Genomic DNA, 22,222 nt, shown 5'->3' with positions numbered 1-22,222 from the left:
TTTGTTTTTGCTTTTTTTTTTACATAAACGTCAAACTACAGGCTTCAAAAAAAGTTAAGAACACTTTCCCACATTAAATTCAAACTACAGATTTCACTAAAAAGCTAACGACACACAAAACGAGCGTCAGATTATATATGATAAATCAAATCGTCTCATTTTAGGCCAGACTTTGAACTAAAATCATCAAAGAACGATACTAAATAAATTCAAATCAAAACGGAGCAAGTAGAAGTCGCTTGCAGAAGAAACAAAGCCACCCTCATCTTTTTCAAAATCAGAGAAATACAAAGTGGTCCGTGACATTTCGTGCAGTTTGTATCATGTAACATTGTAAGTGGTGTTTAAAAAAATATCATATATATATATATTTTTTTTTCCCTTCTTCTTAAGGATCGGGTTTGCTATGACAAAAATCTCCTGTTTCTTCAATAATAAAAAAAAATGTGCAAGTGGAGTTGGGTGTAGTATATTGTTGTGTGGTATGAAACGTGAGCTGTGCTAAATTGATTGCCTGCGCAATGTCGGGTTTGTTTATTTATTTATTTATTTATTGTGTGTGTGTGTGTGTGTGTGTGTGTGTGTGTGTGTGTGTGTGTGTGTGTGAGGGAGGATTTTGTTTTGTTTCGTTTCTTAAGTAAACCGTTGATATCATGCACACATGGTTTAATTAATTAGGACCGACAACTTTTTATCAACACTGCCGTATGTGGGACCCCCTCTGACATGATGTGTGTGTGTGTGTGTGTGTGTGTGTGTGTGTGTGTGTGTGGAGGGGTGGGGTAGGGTGGGGTGGGGGATGATTGGGGGGGAGGTACTTCCTAAACTTTGCATCTTTCAGTGTGGCCATGGCCAGGTTTGTCTTTTATTTTCCATGAACAATCAATAATAATAATAATAATAATAATAATGGATACTTACATAGTACACTATCCAGAAATCTGCTCTAGGTGCTTTACAAAAACGCTTTTGTTAACATAAAACATTATATCTATGTTACATACACCAAAATGTGACTACACACACACACACACACACACACACACACTGCATACATACATTTTAACATACATGTGTATCTTACAGCTACCCTAACACATACGCACACATAGGCAGACACAATCAAGAGTAAAAGGAATAAGAAAATGAATAAATGAATAGCAAAAATAGATAAATAAATAAATGAATAGCAAAATAAATAGATAGATAAATGAATAAATAGCAAAATGAATGAATAAAGAAAGAAAGAAAGAAAGAGAGAGAGAGAAGGAAAGAAAGAAAAATAATACGACCACCCAGTCAACGATGTTTTCGTGCCATAATAACGATGATGGTGACGATGATAATGATAAAGATAATGATAAGGATGGTGACGGTTAGGATGTTGATGATGATGCAGAGGAGGAGGGTGGTGAGAAGAAGAAGAAGAAGAAGAAGGAGGAGGAGGAGGAGGAGGAGAAAAAGAAGAAGAAATTGATGATGATGATGAAAGAGGGAGAGGAGGAGGAAGCGAAGGAGAAGGAGAAAGAGAAGCAGAAATGCTTGGAGGCTAAATAAATAAATGAATGTCTGTAATCTTTAGTATTTTCACTTCATTTAATAGAATTTGGTTGTTTTTTTTCGACATATTTATTTCAAAATAATTGATGACAACATACAGACGCGTCTCCGACCCTCTCAGGAGGTATAGTCATAATGGCAGGGCTGGGGTGCCAGAGTGATCTCAGAAGCATTAGGTTTGCAACTGAAGTCCGTGTATGAATTCCACAAACCTGGAAACATTCTGTGTTGTGTCATATTTGTATTACTTTTTTTTTTTTTTTTTTTGGTCACAACATACTTTTTTTTCTGTGTGAATTTCGGTCTTGCTCCCCCCCCCCCCACCCAGGGTGAGTGCGTGGCTACAAAGCAGCACCACCGACATCCCCCCCCTGCCCCCACCTCCCCCCTCCCCCCCCCACACACACATTCTTCTTTTTTATCCTGCCAGCAAGTGTATTTGTTTTCCTATCGAAGTAGAAGTTTGTCAGGACAACCCTTCTGTTGCCGTGGGTTCTTTTCACGTACGCTAAGTGCATTCTCGAGACCTCGGTTTATCTATCATCTCATCCGAATGACTAGCGTCCAGACCACCATTGAGTCGAGGTATAGTGTGGGAGGGTGGCAGGGGGGTGGGGGGGGGGAGGGAGAAAATACTGATGTGTGGATATTCGACCCAGTGGGCTTAGATTTTTTTTTTTTTTTAGCTTCCTATGCGGACGCGTTACCACCAGACCAACAAATCACTTTATGTTAATTAACAAGCAAACTTAGTACTGCTAAAGATCGCTGATGAAACTTGGTCCAGAGACCTTTAACTCTCTCCATACGAACGGCGAAAGAGACGACGTCAACAGCGTTTCACCCCCCATTACCATACATCAAAATATTGCAAGCGGAAAGCTCTTATACTGAAGACGTGAATGTTGACAAAGAATACCACAATTCTGACGACGGAAGCTAAAGGTTGGGTCATTCAGACACCCACTGGACATCCGAGGGGTCTGTGCAGAGGAGAAGAGAGGACTGGCCGTACTGAGTGAGTTAATTAAACACACGACAAGGGAAGTAGCTGAGTCAGTTGAAAAATCGGGGCGCGCTGCGGATCCAGTGGTGACTGTCGATGTCCTCATCCTGTAAGAGACAGACAAACAAACAAAGAAAATCACACGCTTCAGACAAGAACAAGCCCATTCAATCTTTACCGACACGGACAGACAAGGTCTTCTTCTTCTTCTCCTCCTCCTCCTTCTTGTTCTCCTCCTCCTTCTTTTGTCTCGTTATCATCACCATCATTACCACCAGCACCAGCAGCAGCACCACCACCACCATCGTTATCCGTTATCATCATCATCACCGTCATCATCATCATCATCACCATCATAACCACCACCATCACCACCACCACACCATCATCATTGTTATCATCATCATCATCGTCACCGTCATCATCACAGTCATCACAACCACCACCACCACCATCATCGTCATCATCATAACCACCACCACCACCACCACCACTGTCATCATCATCATCACCTCCATCATCATCATCTTGATACATCACTAAACATCCCCTACAACCCATCATGCAGCTTTGTGTGAAACGGCCTCCAGCAGCAGCAGCAGCAGCAGCAGCAGCAGGCTTCACTTCACTCACTGGAGGGACGTGCACACAGTAGTCAGGGATGGTGAAGACACTGTCATCCACCTTGGACGTCTGGTTCAAGTACTGGATTCTGTCCACAGTGGATCGATCTGACACACACACACACATACAGTGCACGCGCGCGCGCACACACACACACACAGAGTGCGCACGCACACACAATGCACACACACACACAGTGCGCACGCACACACACGCACACACAATGCGCACGCACACAAACACACACACAGTGCTCACGCAGACAAACACGCGCGCGCGTGCGCTCGTACACAGACACACGTACACACACAAACACACACACACGCACAAACACACACACGCGCGCGTGCTCTCGTACACAGACACACACACACACACGCGCGCACACACACACACGCGCGCGCACACACACACATTATATATTCATATAAATGTGTGTGTGTAAAGATTTATATATATATATATATATATATATATATATATATATATGTGTGTGTGTGTGTGTGTGTGTGTGTGTGTAGATAGATAGATAGAAAGAGAGAGAGACAGGAAATGAAACGAAACGAAACGAATTTTTATTTCACGAGGGTAATGGAGTAAACATGGCTGCTTTTTTACATCCAGCCCTCAAGACACACACACACACACACACACGTACGCGCGCGCACATACAAATACACACACACACACATGTTAGTGTCACATACATTGGTTTACCAGCAAAAAGGAACTAAGATTTGAATCTTACACACACACACACACACACACACACACACACAGAGGGAGACAGGGACAGAGACAGAGACAGCGACAGAGAGAGAAAATAAATAACACCAATAATAATAATATTGTTCGATATGCATCCAGACTAACCTTTCCTGGAGGTGTCATACGTCACTTCCTCCACCAGGGCGCAGTCGCCGACAGTGACCGTCATGTGACCAGTGACGTCAGGACGCCGGAAGTAGACGGTGTTGGCGAAGACTCCTTCAATCGGAGTAATGACTGGAGCCACGGCGAACAGCACCAGGGACATGTTGCCTGGCCATGATAATGATGATGTTGATAATGATAATAATAATGATAATAATGATAATGATAATGATGATAATAAGTGGAGTGATGGCCTGGAGGTAACGCGTCCGCCTAGGAAGCGAGAGAATCTGAGCGTGTTGGTTCGAATCACGGCTCAGCCGCCGATACTTTCTCCCCCTCCACTAGGCCTTGAGTGGTGGTCTGGACGCTAGTCATTCGGATGAGACGATAAACCGAGGTCCCCTGTGTAGCATGCACTTAGCGCACACAAAAAGAACCCACGGCAACAAATGGGTTGTTCCTGGCAAAATTCTGTAGAAAATCCACTTCGATAGGAAAAACCAGATAAAACTGCACGCAGGAAAAAATACAAAAAATCATCATCATCATCATCATCACTGCTAACCCTAACCTTCATCATCATCACCATCATAAAATCTTGCACAGTCTGTGTGTGTGTGTGTGTGTGTGTGTGTGCGTGTGCGTGCGTGTTGTGTTGTGTTGTGAGTGTGTGTTTGTGTGTGTGTGTGTGTTGTGTTATGTGTGCGTGTGTTGTGTTGTGTGCGTGCGTGCGTGCGTGCGAGTGTGTGTGTGTGTGCGTGTGTGTGCGCGCGCGCGCGTTATACTGTGTGCATTACTCTGTGTGTGTGTGTGTGTGTGTTGCACTTTGTGTGCAATACCCTCTGTGTGTGTGTGTGTGGGTGGGGTGGGGTGGGGGGGGGGTGCACGTGTTTGTGCATGCAGCCGGGAGCGAGTGAGTCTGCTGTGCGTGTGATGAGTATACACGGATGTGGCCCAAAAGCGCGCGCGTTGTGTGGTGGCCAGGGTGCTAGTGTTTTGGAGACTGGAGAGACTCACGTGGTGTGCACCTGGGCTGGAAGCTCTGGGTCAGGTTGTAGATGACACACAGCTTCTGGTCCACCACGATGGCCCACGAGTGCTGTTTGAAGGCAAGTACAGAAAGATTACTTCCTTCGTTCGTTCCGTTTGTTCGTTCGTTCAGTTACTCAAGGAGGCGTCACTGCGCTCGGACACCCCATATACGCACCACTGCAAAACATCTGCTAAGCCCGATCCCTGACCAGCAACGTAACCCAACGCGCTTAGTCAGGCCTTGAGGGAAAAAAAGAGAACAAAAACAAATGAATGGATACATAACTAAATCAATGAATAAATAATTAAGCAAATAAATAAATAAATGAATTGAAAAAAGAAGTACGCAGACAGATAATGAAATAAAATAAAATGCGGGTGGAAAAAGTTTATATGTGTATCAAGATTAGTTATCAGGCATGAAGGAATGAAACATGAACTAAAACGTTCCAGATATAAAGCGCGCGCGTGTATGTGTGTGTGTGTGTGTGTGTGTGTGTGTGTGTGTGCGTGTGTGCGTGCGTGAGTGTGAGTGAGAGAGAGACAGAGACAGACAGAGAGAGAGAGAGAGAGAGAGAGAGAGAGAGAGAATTCCTGCTGAATCATACTGTACATCCATAAGCCGTATTTCTAGTATTGCTCAACAGATAATTCTAAGATTACTACTCAGCGTAATAAAGTAAACGTTAATTAACCAAAGTGACATTAAAATATAATTCAACAACAGAGTGTATACAACAATCGCTGCTGAACCGTACTGTGATATACCTACCCACCAACGGAATTTCTCAATATTGCTCTTATTCTAATATTCCTGTACAGCAATACGGAGGGGTCAGGTGTGGGGAAAAGATGGGTGGGTGGGCGGGTGGGTGGGTACAACATCAAATAACAAACAGAAACAAATGAATCTGTATGTTCCGGAAGATGGAGAAATTGTCGTTCAAGGTGCAGAACGCTGAAAATAAATTAAACAAACAGTACCACTACTACTACTTCTTCTTCTTCTCCTCCTCCTCTTCCTCCTTTCTTCTTCTTCTTCAAATCCAGTGTGATAAATAGAATTGTGCAACCAACAACCATCTACCTGAATATTCAGTCATCAGCCCCATCCACGTGTAAAATGCAGCTTCTGTTCAAACGTGTGTGTGTGTGTGTGTGTGTGCGCGCGCGCGTGCATGTGTGTGTGTGCGTGCGTGTGTGTGCGTGCGTGTGTGCAGTGCGTGCATGCGTGAGTATGCACAAGTTTTTATATTGATATGCACTTGTATTTATCTTATTTGTACTGTATCTGTGTTTGTATATAGTTTTCGATTTATGTTCGTATCTTGTTATGTACTATCCCCCCCCCCCGCCCCCCCCCCCCGCCAATAATATTCCTTGTGATCCCGGTACACTTGGTAATAAAGACATATTCTCTATTCTATTCTCCTCCTCCTCCTCCTCCTTCTTCTTCTTCTACCCCTCCTCCTTTTTCTTCCTCTTCTTCTCCTTCTTCTCACCCTCCTCCTCCTTCTTCATCTCCTTCTCCCCCTCCTCCTTTTTCTTCCTCTTCTTCTCCTCCTCCCCCTCCTTCTTTTTCTTCCTCCTCCTCCTTCTTCTTCTCTTTCTTCTTCTTCTTCGCCTCAACTCTGCGATGGGTCATTGTGGCCCCGCACAGAAAATCGTTCACCAGATTTCCCCCAGGTATGTCGGTTGTGTGTCAAAAGTTGGACTCTGGATTAGAATAGTCGACCACACGCAACATTTCATTTCTCATATGCCAGCAGTATTGAGAAAACGCACGGAATTTATTTATTTATTTATTTATTTTTTTAGTGAATAGTTCCTGGATTTCAGGATAGGACACAACCTTCTTGTTCCATTCTTGGCTCGAATAAACCGAGAATAAAATTCGGGAGGAATTGCCAGGACTATTGTGTAGTGTTTCTTTTTAAGTGAGAGGTACTAAAACAAACAAATAAACAAACAAAAAATCTTCAGAAGTGTCCCACTTTTATTTTAAGTGGGTATACCTTTTTAGTTTCCAGGACCTATTTCAATGGTAATTTTCGTACCTTTTTGGAGCCGCCTTTTATATGAAGAACTTCTGAAGAAATTTAAAAGAAAAAAACAACACCCTGTTCTTCTAGAATAGAATTAATTGAAAGGGCAACCCACTCCTTCCCTGTCATGTGATCCCTGCATTGTCAACTCGGTAGATTTTATTCATTTCCATGACGTCATCTTCAAGGAGTCATGAAATACGAAAATAAACTCAGCTGATTTTATCGTTCGCTGTATAAAGGCCTACCTCACTGCTATGCAGTTTGTTAAGAACAGACTGCTTCTCTCCACCAAACAAATATCGGTAAATGCTCGTTAAATCGACAGTAATATTTCACGTTATCAAACTATGTTTCTGCTCTCTCTCTCTGTGAAAGAAATTGTGTGTGTGTGTGTGTGTGTGTGTGTGTGTGTGTGTGTGTGTGTGTGTGTGTGTGTGTGTGTGTGTGTGTGTGTGTGTACGCTCGCGCGCGTGTGTGTGTGTTGTAGTTTTGTGTGTGTGTGTGTGTGTGTGAGAGAGAGAGAGAGGATGAATTCTTTATTTTCGAGATTAATAGATAAGCAGTTGTCTGCTCTTTTTTTCTTTTTTTTTAACATATTAACTACAGAATAATACAGGAGACAGAGACAGAGAGAGAGAGGGAGAGAGACAGAGAGACAGACAGACAGAGGTATATAATTATATGTACATTTTTGAAGTCCTCCACAGTTCGCAGAAAGCCCTGTGTCCGACCGTCCTTTGTGACGTCAGTGTAGGCCACTCTCTGGTGCTGACTGTCGTAGTGAAGGGTCATCCATGTCTGCACACACACACACACACACACACACACACACATACACACACACAGACACACACACATTCACACACACACACACAGGCACATACATACACACACACAGGCACACACACACACACACACACACACACATTCACAATGTGCACACACACAGCAGCATAACCCAACGCGCTTGTCACGTCAGGTCTTGAGTAGTGCATGCTAAAATATTTGTGTACCTTTCAGAGTGGATTTTTCTTTCTCCCCTCCCCCCTTTTCTTTTTACATAATTTTACCGGAGGACAACACTCTCGTTGCCATGGGTTCTTTTTCAGTGCGCCAAATGCGCGCTGCACACGGGACCTCGGTTTATCGTCTCACCCGAAAGACTAGATACTCAGTTTGATTTTTCCAGTCAAACTTGGGGAGAAAGGGTGAGAGCGGGATTCGAACCCACACCCGACGGGCGCAATAGCCGAGTGGTTAAAGCGTTGGACTCTCAATCTCAGGGTCCCGGGTTCGAATCTCGGTGACGGCGCCTGGTGGGTAAAAGGTGGAGATTTTTCCAATCTCCCAGGTCAACATATGTGCAGACCTGCTAGTGCCTGAACCCCCTTCGTGTGTATACGCAAGCAGAAAATCAGATACGCACGTTAAAGATCCTGTAAACCATGTCAGCGTTCGGTGGGTTATGGAAACAAGAACATACCCTGCATGCACACCCCCGAAAACGGAGTATGGCTGCCTACATGGCGGGGTAAAAACGGTCATACACGTAAAAGCCCACTCGCGTACATACGAGTGAACGTGGGAGTTGCAGCCCACGAACGCAGAAGAAGAAGAAGAACCCACACCTTCACGGTACTCTTTGTATTGGCAGCTGAGTGTCTTAACCATTCTGCCACCTTCCTCTACAGGTTTTGTACCAGTAACATGCTGACGTCAGTAACTTTAACCCTTTCACCGCCAGTCAATTTAGAGTGCAAAATTCCCTTGTTTCTTTTAACACAGAAAATATGGTGTTTAAAGAATAGCTGGGGACTCCTCGTGCGATGTGTAGAAATTATGGCCTATCCTACCACCGAACATTAATTCACTCAGTACGGCCAGTCCTCTCTTCTCCTCTACACAGACCCCTCGGATGTCCAGTGGGTGTCTGAATGACCCAACCTTTAGCTTCCGTAGTCAGAATTGTGGTATTCTTTGTCAACATTCACCTCTTCAGTACAAGAGCCTTCCACTTGCAATATTTTGATGATGGTAATTGGGGTGAAACGCTGTTAACGTCGTCTCTTTCGCCGTTCGTATGGAGAGAGTTTTAAAAGCAGTATGTTCATGGATAACAGACCCATGATCTGGTCACCTTTCAGTGACATGGGTCATCTACCTAGCTGCTGCATAAACGCGAGATTGGCAGTGAAAGGGTTAACGAACACGCTTACCTCTTCGCGTGTGGTGACGCCATGGGTGACGTCAGTGGATTCGGCGCGAACCCTGGCCGTCCACTGGGCAGGGGAACAGCACTGGAACGTGACGTCATCGTTCTGCGTCACGTGTGCTCTGACGCTGCTCGCATAGCTCACACACAGCAGCACCGTTGGCAGTAAAATCTCCAGGCGTTGCAGCATCCTTACTGCTTCACAGGACAAAAAAAAAAACCCCAAAACAACAACACCTCAACAATTCAGCTCACTAACAAGAAGAGAGTTCAACAACAACAACAAAAATCGTCTTATTATTCTGGCCTGATTCTTGTTAAGCTGGGTTGCTGGGTTTTCTTTTTCTTTCGAAAAATGTCAGTCTGTTTTTCCTGATTTTTTTTTTTTTCTATCTTCTTCTTTATTTATTTATTATATTTGTCAGTTTCGGTTGTTGCTATTTTTGTTTTTTATGATTCAGTACTCACGCTTTGGAACTGAAAATTAGTGGGGCGTCTTTATTATCATTATTATTATTATTATCATTATTTATTTATTTACTCACTTTGATGATGTTGCTATCATCAGTAGACTTGTAATGAATATTTGTGCTCTTCTTCTGTTTTTGCTTAATGTCTTTCTCTCATTTTCTTTTGCTGAATCCCGTTTTTATTTTGTTCTATTTTCTTCTTCTTATTATTGTTGCTTTAAAGATACGCCTTTCTCCTTCCCTGTCTTCAAGTGTCTCTTTAAATTCTTACCTGTGCGCTGGTTGTCTGTGGGCGAGATTCTTGTACTCCTGAGATCTGCAGTTGATCTGATTTTTCGGTCAGTCAGTATATGAGCTTGGACTTATCTGTAAGCTAGTCATTATTTTTTTGTCGGTCAAGGGCGCTCGTTTCTTATCGTCATGAGTCTTTTGAGGGCTTTATGTCTGAGACACTGTGTGCTGTCATAGCTAAACGTGTATGTACTTCAAGCGTTTATTTCATTTCATTTCATTTTAGTTTTTTTAATTTTTTTTTTAAACAAATGGCTTTGTAGCCCGCATTATATCCGTGTAAGAATTTGTGTCATACTTTGCAAGAAAATATAAGGAGGGGGTGTGCGGGGGGGGGGGGGGGGGGTTGTAGGGGGGGAGGGGTAAGTGGGGCAGAGGGATCATATGTAATGTTGTATGGTGTGGCTTTGGAGAGCGTATGTTCAAATGTTGTGTCGATAAAGTGAACGTTTTAGCTGTCTGTGTGTGTGTGTCTTTCACTCTCTCGCTCCACTACACACACACGCTCACACACACACACGCACGCACATACACACACACACATACACCCATACAACACACACACGCTCACACACACACGCTCACACACACATACATACACACACGCGCGCCGACGAGTGCGCACGGGCACACATACTCACATACTAAAACACATACAAGCGCACGCGCGCGCACACGCACACACACACACACATATTGATCAGCAAGGGAGAATTAAAGACACACACACACACACACACATACACTCTTGAGCACGATCATGCGTGCATACATGGTGCAGAGTCGAAACACTGGGGGGAAAAAAAACAACAACAAAAAAACAAAAACTACAGGAAATTTGTCAAGGCGGCAGAAGAACGTGTATTTTCCAAAAGAAGACGCAAAGCGGCACAGAGCAAGAGGTAGTCGTTTCAATTTCAGTTTCTCAAGGAGGCGTCACCGCGTTCGGACAAATCCATATATTATACACGCTACACCACATCTGCTAGGCAGATGCCTGAACAACAGCGTAACCCAACGCGCTTAGTCAGGCCCTGGGTGCATGATTATTATAGATTTGTGTACCTATCAGAGTGGGTTTCTTTTTTTTTTTTTTTTTGTTCAACATAATTTTGCCAGAGGACAACACTGTCGTTGCCATGGGTTCTTTTTTTTGAGTGCTCCAAGATCGTGCTGCAACAAGAAGCTCCAGTGTTGCTGCAGTCCCCTCACAGCAGGAAGAAAGTCCCTCGTGTCTCCATCCCTTGTTCTGAAGTTCTTGGCGTTCTCTGAAGTGTAACAACACATGTAGTGATAGAACAGCAAATCAAAACATAACAGGTCGCGATGCTTTTGAAGGACACACACACACACACACACACACGCACGCACGCACGCACGCACGCACGCACACACACACACAAAGACATAGACACAGACACATACACACAGAGACACACACAGAGACACAGACACAGACAAACAAACAAACAAAACACACACACAAACTCACACACACACACACACAAAACAAAAGCAAAAAAAAAAACAAAAACAAACAAACACACACAAACACACACACTTGCTCTGAAGTTTCTTGGCATCCTCTGAAGTACAACAACACGTGTAGTGTTAGAACAGCAAATCAACAGATGACGATGTTTTGAAGAACACAGACACACACACAGACAGACAGACAGACACACACCCACACACATCCCTTCAATGTACAAATGCCTGTGCACAAACGCTATTCCTAATACGAGAAATAACTGTTGCAAAATAATTTCGGTTCATGGAACAAAGCACTACTATTCACCTGAACGCACGTGCTTACCGTGGCGAGAGAGGCGTTGTCACAGATGTGTGGTGGGTCAAAGATGTTGGCAGGAACACGGCCCCAGATGGTGCTGTTGTAGAATTCTGAGGTCTGGAAAAACCTCTCTGAAACAACACAGTTCATGCGTTCGTTCGCGCGCGCGCGCGCGCTCACACACACACACACACACACACGGGCGCGCGCGCGCTCACACACACACACACACACAGACACATACACCCACCCAAATAAACCACACACACACACACACACGTAGAGGCAGAGAGATATACACATACAGAGAGAGGGAGAGACAGAGACAGACAGACAGACAGACAGAGAGAGGGAAAGAGAGAGAGAGAGAAAGAGAGAGAGAGACAGACAGGAGGTGGACAGAGACACTAACACACACACACACCAAAAACAAAACAAAACAAAACCACACACGCACATACAAACGTTTACACACAGAGAGGCAGAGAGACATGCATATTCAGAGAGAGGGAGAGACAGAGACAGACAGACAGATGTAGTTACAGAGAGAGAGAGAGAGAGAGTGAGACACACACACACACACACACACACACACACACACACACACACCCAGCAGACTGACACCTTAGTCTCTAGCCGAGGACAAGCGCTCTTGCACTGTATGTATCCAAAACATGAAAAATGAAATCAAATCACATCAAAACCCAAACTAAAAAAATCAAATCAAAATCAAGACATACTGACCTCCATTCTCTCTCCCCCACTGCTGCTGGAAGAGGGGCGTGTCGTAATCACGTGACAGCGACACGCGGTAGCTGACGTCATCGTCGTCCTGTCCAGGGCCCGTCACTCTGCCAGCAAACTCCAGGAAGTACTCAATGTAGGGCGCCGTCGCTCCGTAGTACGACTTGTAGTGCGTCATGTTAGCGTTCGCTTCCCGGAAGAAAACACAAACACACACACACACACACACACACACACGAGCGCGCGCGCACACACACACACACACATATACACGCACACACACAAACACACACACGTGAGAGCGCGGGCACGCACAGACACACACAGACACACCTCAAACAGAGGCGTGCACGCACGCACGCACACACACACACAAAACAAACACACACACGCACGCACACACACACACACATATATTAGTGGGGGCTTGTAGTTTTCATTGTGTGATTCAGCATAATAATTCCTTTTGTGATGCTGAAATGCGGAACGGGGGTTCCCGATTGTGTCATTGGTACATAACTTCTGGCGACATAAAGACTGACATGTCGGCGACGCAACTTGCGAGAAAGCGCTTGCACATTCACAGGCACATTGCCTCGGTCTTTCACTCTCTTGCATTGTCTGTCTGTCTGTCTCGCTCGCTTTCCCCCTCTCTCTCTTTGTCTCTCTTTCTTTCTCTCTCTCTCTCTCTTTCCCTCTCTCTTTCTTAGTCTCTCTCTCTTTTTCCCTCTCTCTGTCTCTCTCTCTTTCTCTCTCTTTCTTTGTCTCTCTCTCTCTTTCCCTCTCTCTTTCTTAGTCTCTCTCTCTCTTTCCCTCTCTCTTTCTTAGTCTCTCTCTCTCTTTCCCTCTCTCTTTCTCAGTCTCTCTCTTTCTTAGTCTCTCTCTTTCTTTCTCTTTCTTAGTCTCTCTCTTTCTTTCTCTCTCTCTTTCTTAAGTCTCTCTCTCGTTCTCTTTCTTTCTCTCTTTCTTAGCCTCTCTGTTTCTCTCTCTCTTTCTTTCTCTCTCTCACGCTTTCTTTCTCTCTCTCTTTCTCTCTTTTTTAGTCTCTCTTTCTCTCTCTCTCGGTCTCTCTTTCTGTCGCTCTCTCTCTCTCTCGCTCTCTTTCTTTCTCTCTCTCTCACGCTCTCTTTCTCTCTCTCTCTTTCTTAGTCTCTCTCTCTCGTTCTCTTTCGTTCTCTCTTTCTTAGCCTCTCTGTTTCTCTCTCTTTCTAAGTCTCTCTCTCTCCCTCTCTTTCTAAGTCTCTTTCTCTCTCTCTCTCTCTTTCTAAGTCTCTCTCTCTCGCTCTCTTTCTTTCTCTCTCTCTTTCTTAGCCTCTCTCTCTCTCTTTCTCTGTCTCTCTCTCCCCTTACTTCCTCGGTCTTTTTCTTTCTCTCACCACCCACCCCCCTGGACCCCCCCCTTGCCCCTCTCTCTCTCTCCCCCCCCTCTCTCTCTCTCTCTGTGTCTATCTTCCCCCTTTTTCTCTCACCTGGCACACACAGAGGTTTGAAAGGGGAGAGCAGAGGGGTTTTGCTACAGGTCTGGTTCTTCTCTCCGTCTCTTCCACGCACAGTGTAAAGAACTTTCTGCACAGGAAGAGTGGGGTTTTTTGACTCACTTGTGTGAACAAAGTGAGTCTGTGTTTTAACCGGGTGTTCGGTTGTCTCTGTGTGTGTGTGTGTGTGTGTGTCTTGTGTCCGTGGTAAACTTTAACATTGACATTTTCTCTGCAAATACTTTGTCAGTTGACACCAAATTAGGCATAAAAATAAGAAAAATTCAGTTCTTTCCAGTCATCTTGTTTAAAACAATATTGCACCTCTGGGATCGGCACAAAAAAAAAAAAAAAAAAGGAAGCCTAATTATATGCAAACTGCATTTACTGTTATATTTATATTTTTTGTATTCTCTAAACTTGGCACTTTGATCTGATATTCTGACCCAACAACAAGAGCAGTCATTATTGTTATCATTTTTGGTTCAAACAGGAACTTCTTTTGCTAAGCATGGAAGTTTTATTTATTTTGCAAACGTTTTGGTGCAGATAGTAAAAAAAAAAGGAAATTACTCTGTAATTAATGCTAGGGGACTTAATTTACCACAAGTGAGTCTTGAAGGCCTCGCCTGTCTTGTTTTTATTGTTTTTTGTTTTGTTTTCTTAATTAAAGGAGAAATCAGAGGATGCGTAAAAGTTCTGCAAATGAGCAAGGATGGTCTCAGCATTCTTGGAAGTCTCTCTCTCTCTCTCATGTCTCTGCTTGCGGCATAATCTTTCATCTCATGGACTCGGACTGCCCAGTAAATTGTTCAGAACGGAATCTTTTTATTTTTATTTATTTATTTTTTTTTTTAGGTATTGTTTTTTATTTCTTCTTTCCTTTTATCTCTCTTCCATCATCATTCTTCTCCTTTCTGTTCTCTTTTCGTACTTTCTTTTTTTTTTCTTCCCCATATTATTTTTTTCCTCATCTTTTTAATCTGTCATAACATGGCGACAACGTAAGTGTCAAAATTACGCAATACACAGTTTAAGTTATTGTCAGAAGAAAGTAGCAGTTATTTTTCTTCTTCGTTCGTGGGCTGCAACTCCCACGTTCACTCGTATGTACACGAGTGGGCTTTTAGGTGTATGACCGTTTTTACCCCGCCATGTAGGCAGCCATACTCCGTTTTCGGGGGAGTGCATGCTGCGTATGTTCTTGTTTCCATAACCCCCCGAACGCAGACAAGGATTACAGGATCTTTAACGTGCGTGTTTGATCTTTTCCTTGCGTATTCACACGAAGGGGGTTCAGGTACAAAAGCAGATCTGCACATATGTTGACCCTGGGAGATCTGAAAAAATCTCCACCCTTTACCCACAAGGCGCCGGTACCGAGATATGAACCCAGAACCCTCAGATTTAAAAGTCCAACGCTTTAACCACTCAGCTTTTGCGCCCGCCAAGGACACAAACCACATAGAAACATCAGCAGAAACAATGAATATGTATCTCTGGGTGGCCAGTGACAAAGAGAAGCGTATGACGTACATACCCCTGGGTAGTCGTAGATCCGCGTCATCGGCACGCCGCCGCTAGTCCACGTGTCCTCATCCACCCAAAGCTTCTGGAGGGATGAGGAGTAGATGACGTCACCTAGGCTCTGCAAAGTTAAGCCTGTATCTGATATTTCTCTTTCTCTCTCTGTATCTCTGTCTGTCTGTCTCTTTCTCTGTCTGTCTGTCTGTCTCTCTCTCTCTATATATATATATGTGTGTGTGTGCCGCTTATTCTCTCTCTCTCTCTCTCTCTCTATATATATATATATGTATACATATATATATATATATATATATATAGAGAGAGAGAGAGAGAGAGAGAGAGAGAGAGAGAGAGACAGACAGACAGACAGAGAGAGAGAGAGAGGGGAGAGAGAGACACACAGAGAGAGACAGACACACACACACACAGAGAAAGAGAGAGAGACAGACAGACAGACAGACACAGAGAGACAGAGACAGAGACAGAGAGAGAATAAGCGACACGAGAAACAACGAGTAATGGAGTGAAACGGGAAGACAGAAGAATGAAAAAGTCTCACGAACGAAAGAGATCCCACAATCAAAGAGCAGGCGACGAAACGGGAAGAAACGAGATCAGTGCGAATCGCGAACCTACTGCCTACCATAGACACAGAAGAGAGGGAGGGACCCACACAGGAACCTATCAATATACATCCTATATACGTCCGTGAGACCCTAGACACTAAGTGATAAGAAACTCTAAGGAGAGCTGGACAGTACAAGGTCTCCAGAAAAAAGCTGAAGCTAATATCTCACACTAGGGAATTCTAAGAGTCTATGGCGGGACACACCCAACTCACCGAGGTAACCACCGGCTTCCTTGACCTTGACCCCTCCACCCACATCCCCCGGGTGACCGCTCGGCCGGACTGCCATCCGTCAGGCACACAGAACGTTCCGGGTTGTCCCCCCTCCGCAGCAGCCCCGGATGATGATGACGTGGACGACGCCATCAGCAACAGCGCCAGCACGGAGACGCTGAGACGACGTTCTTGCTGCCTCATGGCTCCGCTTCTAGCGCTAGCAAGAAACCAGTTTAGAGCACAGTTATAACGCTGTGTCATGGCGAGAACAAGAAACCAGTTTAGAGCACAGTTATAACGCTGTGTCATGGCGAGAACAAGTAACCAACAACAACAACAACACACACACAACAACAACAACAAAACATCCAGCAAATGAATTGCATATGTTTCAAACCACACACACACACACACACACACTAGTTTAAGATAAAAATGACACCCCTGAAATTCTCAAAACAAAAACCAGGACAAACCCACCTTCAATTAACAGCGTGTTCATAAAAAAAACCCACACACATAAAAACTTGTGACGACCACTTTTGTGACTTGAACAAACCAGAATACGAATAAACAATAGGGGGTGCTTGCAGACCACACACACACACATATACACGTACAGATTTGACTATAACAATCAGGCTGTGTGGTTGGGAGACCAAACAAAAATGTGTAGTGTGTCAATTCCATGATTCCTTCCCTTGACACACTTCTCCTGACATGTAGGCTGTTTGCCCGGAGCACATGTGTAGACCAACAAGGCGGAGAGAGAGAGAGAGAGAGAGAGAGAGAGAGAGAAAGCTTATCTTTGCAAACAGTTACAACTGGATCTAGCTCGATTGTAGCTTATTTGAGGCAGGGGAGGGGGAGGGGGAGGGGGGAAGGGGAAGGGGGGAGGGGAGATGGTGGGGGTGGTGGGGGTGGGGCGATGCAAATGGACACCTGAGCACAGTCGTGATTTATCTATGAAAAAGTTCCATCTCTCTCTATCTCTGTCTGTCTGTCTTTCTCTGTCTCTATTTCTCTGCCTGTCTCTGACTCTCTCTCTCTCTATCTGTCTGTCTCTCTCAATATATATCTCTGTGTGTGTGTGTGTGTGTGTGTGTGTGAGAGAGAGAGAGAGAGAGAGAGAGAGAAAGAGAGAGAGAGAGAGAGAGAGAGAGAGAGAGAGAGAGAGAGAGTATTGCGCGCGTGCGGACCAAATTGCGGTTCAGTTATTTTTGGAAGCATTCATTCCTTTCCGTCCAGATGACTTTTGTGACAAGCTTGGAAACGGAAGGGGTGTGTGCGTGCGTGCGTGCGTATGTGAATGTGTGTGTGTGTGTGTATGTGTGCGAACTGGTTTTTTCTACAGAATTTTGCCAGGAACAACCTTTTTGTTGCCGTGGGGTTTTTTTACCTGCGCTAAATGCATGCTGCTACACGGGACCTCGGTTTATCGTCTCATCCCAATGACTAGCATCCAGACCACCACTCTAGGTCTAGTGGAGGTGGAGAAAATATCGGCGGCTGAGCCGTGTTCGAACCAGCGCGCTCAGATTCTCTCGCTTCCTAGGCGGACGCGGTACCTCTAGGCCACCACTCGACATGTTTATATCTGCTGGTGGTCTTTTTAAAAATTTATTATTTTTTTATTATTATTTTTTTTCTTCAAAATAAGCCAGGAAGCATAATTCAATTCTCCAGATAACATTGTCTGTGTGATAGTTGAATCATGGACACAATTTTATACCTTTTCATGTTCAATGATTGTGACGAAGTATTCTTCATTTAGTGCATCTCTGTTGGTGCGGTATGACGTGTACAAAGGACACCGGCACAGCACAATGACATCGTTCCTTATACAAGATAATGGAGTAAACCATTAGAAATTTTGACAACGCTTCAAGTGCTTCTACATATTTGGAATATAAACACGCAGACAGGCATACACACACACACACACACACACGCACACGCAGTTTTGGTTTACCAGAAATTAGCAAGCTGAGAGCTATGTATGTGTCGATTTTTTTTTTTTTTTTTTTTTTGGATAGATGTCGGCATAACTTCCGGAACAATTTCCCGAACAAGGCACGGTCTTGTACTCCACTAATTGAACGATCACTGGAGAAAGAAAAGCCACTGCGGTCGGCCCAAGTCACTGCCACTGAAATCGGATTAGCTCCGTGATGAACCTGTCAAAACGGGTAGTTGGGAAGGAAATCCCTTCCTTCACGGTCGGCAGACAAATGTGACAGATTGTGGGACAAACACACACACGCGCGCGTTTCTTTTCTACTATGCAGATAGGATTAATTAGTCACATTCGATAATTTCTTGGCTGCGTGCGCAAAGTTTTCATCAGCATCATCAATGACGAGAGAAAGAGAGAGAGGGGAGTAGGGAGAGGGAGAGAGGGAGAGAGAGAGAGGGGGGAGAGAGGGAACAAGCATTTTGTTGCCGTGGGTTCTTTTACGTGCGCTAAGTGCATGATACACACGGGACCTCGGTTTATCGTCTCATCCGAATGACTAGCGTCCAGACCATCACTCAAGGTCTAGTGGAGAGGGAGAAAATATCGGCGGCTGAGCCGTGATTCGAACCAGCTCGCTCATATTCTCTCGCTTCCTAGGCGGACGCGTTACCTCTAGGCCATCACTCCACTTATGATCACATCTACACTGCCACTCAGAGGATATACTCATTGGTGCCAACCGCCGTGGCGAAGTGGTTAATGTCGCGGACTGACGACTGGATGAGCGCGGGTTCGATTCCCATCAGAGGTGGCCATTTTTTCCGGTGCATGGCCGGCTTCTAGCCAAAGCTGAGTGTGGGAAGACTGAGACCTCATAGTCGAGGGTCATCTACTAAACGGAGGCGACTTTGGGGTTCTTTCAAGTGCACTAACAAATGATTATTGCGCGCGCTGCACTACAAGCGCGACCGACGGACCGACTATACGGTTTACGCTCTCATGTGAAAGACTTGCACCCCAGACCACCACCACTCGCGCGGCCCAGTAGAACAGGGAGCGTGAGGAGGAGAGGAGAGGGGGTAGAGTAAAAAAAACAACAACAACACGCACCACCACCACCAACAACAACAACCTGACAAACCTGCAATCAACCAACAACCTGCAATCAACAACCATCTACCTGAAGATCGAGTCATCAACCCCCATCCACTTGTAATATGCGGCTTCTGTTCACAAACGTGTGTGTGTGTGTGTGTGTGTGTGTGTGTGTGTGTGTGTGTGTGTGTGTGTGTGTGTGTGTGAGTGTGAGTGAGTGAGTGAGAGAGAGAGAGAGAGAGAGAGTTTGTGTGTATATGTGTGTGTGTATGCGCGCGCGCGCTTATGAGTGCATGTGTGAGTATGCACAAGTTTTTATATTGTCATGCACTCGTATGTATCCTATAATTTCTACTGTATCTGTGTTTGTGTATGATTTTCGATTTATGTTCGTACCTTGTTATGTACTACCCCCCCCCCCCCCCCCACCCCCGCCCCCTCAATATTCCTTGTGACCCCGATACACTTGGCAATAAAGACATATTCTATTCTGTTCTATTCTAACAAACCCTGATAGCTGCGATGAGACTCGAACCTTTGAACACTCGCTTCCCAGTGGGGCTCATTACCATGAGACCACCGCGCTCCTACCCTGAAATAATTATCGTCACTTGCCGCTCTGTATATTTTGTATTGTATATGTATCTGTATTACTCTTTTTGTTGTTGTTGTCACAACACATTTCTCTGTGTGAAATCCGGGCTGCTCTCTCCAGGGAGAGCGCGTCGCTACACTACATCGCCACCCATTTTTTGTTGGTGTTTTTTTTTTCTCTCCTGCCTGCAATTTCATTAGTTTTCCTATCCATTATTATATCCGTGTGGTGACTACCATAGCTCTGTGTTTCTACTGGCATCACAGCTTAATCGCAGCTGTTACTTGTTTATCAGTTGATGCGTATCAGTCCAGCTGATTACACATACATGCTGGAATACCCGAAAATATTGTTCCCGTGTAACCTGAAAGAAAAAAAAAAACACACCTCGAAAAAACACCCGCACCCTCTCTCTCTCCCTCTATCTGTCTGCCTCTCTGTCCCTCCCTCTGTCTGTCTGTCTCTCCCTCCCTCTCCCTGTCTGTTTGCCTCTGTCTCTCTGCGTCTGCTATAATTATTGTAAGCGCACAGTCTGTCAGTTAATTTAAGGAAGCCTTTAGCTGCATGCAGTGGTCTGCACAGTGTCAGTAAGAACACACTGCATTCTTCTTCTTTGTTCGTGGGCTGCAACTCCCACGTTCACTCGTATATACACGAGTGGGCTTTTACGTGTATGACCGTTTTTACCCCGCCATGTAGGCAGCCATACTCCGCTTTCGGGGGTGTGCATGCTGGGTATGTACTTGTTTCCATAACCCACCGAACGCTGACATGGATTACAGGATCTTTAACGTTCAGGCACTAGCAGGTCTGCACATAATTGTGTTGACCTGGGAGATCGTAAAAATCTCCACCCTTTACCCACCAGGCGCCGTCACCGAGATTCGAACCCGGGACCCTCAGATTGAAAGTCCAACGCTTTAACCATTCGACTATTGCGCCCGTCAGAACACACTGCAGAGAGAAAAAACAACAACAAACAAACAAAAACCATTGCTGTCAAATGAACGATTAGGACCCATAGGATGATCTAAATGCTCTTTCCTTTTCACAGCTCTGTCACTCCCTGTGTGTTTAAACTAACTACACACACCCCCACCCCTCTCCCAATTTTCCAACCCCCCCCCCCCCCCCGTTCCCCCTTCCCCGACATTTTTTGGTTTGCATGGATGACAAACAGAACGATTCAACTGAGCGCAAAATCATTTTGTTTATCAATGTTGGAACAAAACAACGACGACGACAACATAAAGGCATCAGTATATGAAAACACAGCCCATTTACCATCACCCCACCCCCACCCCCCCTTTTTTTTTGTTGCTATGGCTTTGTGGGCTCGTAATTTATTCTTTTTTCTTTCTTTTTCTTTTTTTTTACGTGTGTCCTTTTTTTGTGGTTTACTGTCAATGTAACCATTTCGCTGTGATGCTATGGTTGATCGGGAAAATGACAAAGGATCGATGCATCACTAACAAACATCGTTCGTTTATTTATTTATAGTCTGTTCATCTAAGATGATGACATTAGACTGAAAATAAATGATATTATCTTATCATTTGGATTATTATCATTTCTATCATTCACTAACAAACAGTCATTTAGGCGATTATGCACACTCCCCTCCCCCCACATACACACATCTCCTTTACCCCCGGTGGGGTTTTTTTTTTTGTTTTTTGTTGTTTTTTTTTGGGGGGGGGGGGGGGGGCGGCGGGGGGGTATCATTATGTTTTCCCGAAAATTTGATCAATTTGTCATCCAAATATACCTGTCTGCCAAAATGAATTACAGTATGAATATACCAAGGTATGCTTAATATATTTTTTTTAAAATTGCACTGTTTGTGATTTGGATAAAGTACAAGGGAAATTGAACTAGAGAAATTTCGAGGCTGTCCCATCGAATGACATTTTCGACTGCTGTTTTGTTTTGTGCGGCTGGCACAGACAGACAGACAGACAGACACACACACACACACACACGTGCGTGCGCTCGCACGCATGCACACAAATACGCGCTTGAACAAACGCAAACTCACACACACGTACACACACACACACATGCACGCGCGCGC

General features: G+C 44.6%; 2 protein-coding genes across 4 annotated transcripts in view; both read right to left on the bottom strand.

The window, feature by feature from the left end:
* Nucleotides 1-1,556: 1,556 nt before the first annotated feature.
* On the bottom strand, nt 1,557-10,159 carry LOC143285183 (uncharacterized). The gene is made up of 8 exons (XM_076592418.1): nt 10,100-10,159; nt 9,363-9,556; nt 7,834-7,944; nt 5,084-5,165; nt 4,064-4,231; nt 3,200-3,297; nt 2,584-2,673; nt 1,557-1,774 (listed from the first exon to the last, which is right to left on the bottom strand). The coding sequence occupies exons 2-7, from the start codon at nt 9,546-9,548 to the stop codon at nt 2,617-2,619; spliced, it is 702 nt and encodes a 233-aa protein (XP_076448533.1). The 5' UTR covers nt 9,549-9,556; nt 10,100-10,159; the 3' UTR covers nt 1,557-1,774; nt 2,584-2,616.
* Nucleotides 10,160-11,197: 1,038 nt separating this feature from the next.
* Nucleotides 11,198-22,222, bottom strand: part of LOC143284818 (uncharacterized) — a 55,043-nt gene continuing 44,018 nt past the window's right edge. Inside the window, exons 1-7 of one of the 3 annotated variants that reach the window (XM_076591867.1) lie at nt 16,982-17,094; nt 16,499-16,712; nt 15,671-15,778; nt 14,125-14,221; nt 12,656-12,844; nt 11,936-12,042; nt 11,198-11,387 (exon numbers count right to left, since the gene is read on the bottom strand). In XM_076591867.1, coding sequence (XP_076447982.1) covers nt 11,328-11,387; nt 11,936-12,042; nt 12,656-12,844; nt 14,125-14,221; nt 15,671-15,778; nt 16,499-16,702 — 765 coding nt within the window. In that variant the 5' untranslated portion in view covers nt 16,703-16,712; nt 16,982-17,094 and the 3' untranslated portion in view covers nt 11,198-11,327. Of the gene's footprint in view, nt 11,388-11,935; nt 12,043-12,655; nt 12,845-14,124; nt 14,222-15,670; nt 15,779-16,498; nt 16,713-16,981; nt 17,095-22,222 lie in introns of those variants that run through there. The other 2 variants (XM_076591868.1, XM_076591866.1) reach the window with 2 other exon arrangements.

Source organism: Babylonia areolata, chromosome 8, assembly GCF_041734735.1.
Source record: "Babylonia areolata isolate BAREFJ2019XMU chromosome 8, ASM4173473v1, whole genome shotgun sequence".
NCBI classification, from domain to species: domain Eukaryota; kingdom Metazoa; phylum Mollusca; class Gastropoda; order Neogastropoda; family Buccinidae; genus Babylonia; species Babylonia areolata.
This window is presented reverse-complemented; position numbering and strand designations above follow the sequence as displayed.

Excerpts from the sequence above, each read along its gene's own strand:
- LOC143285183 (XM_076592418.1), bottom strand. The coding sequence starts at position 9,548 with ATGCTGCAACGCCTGGAGATTTTACTGCCAACGGTGCTGCTGTGTGTG. Across the intron at positions 4,232-5,083 it reads CCAGCCCAGGTGCACACCAC|GCAACATGTCCCTGGTGCTG; the intron begins GTGAGTCTCTCC and ends TATCATGGCCAG. Across the intron at positions 2,674-3,199 it reads ACTGTGTGCACGTCCCTCCA|GATGAGGACATCGACAGTCA; the intron begins GTGAGTGAAGTG and ends TGTCTCTTACAG.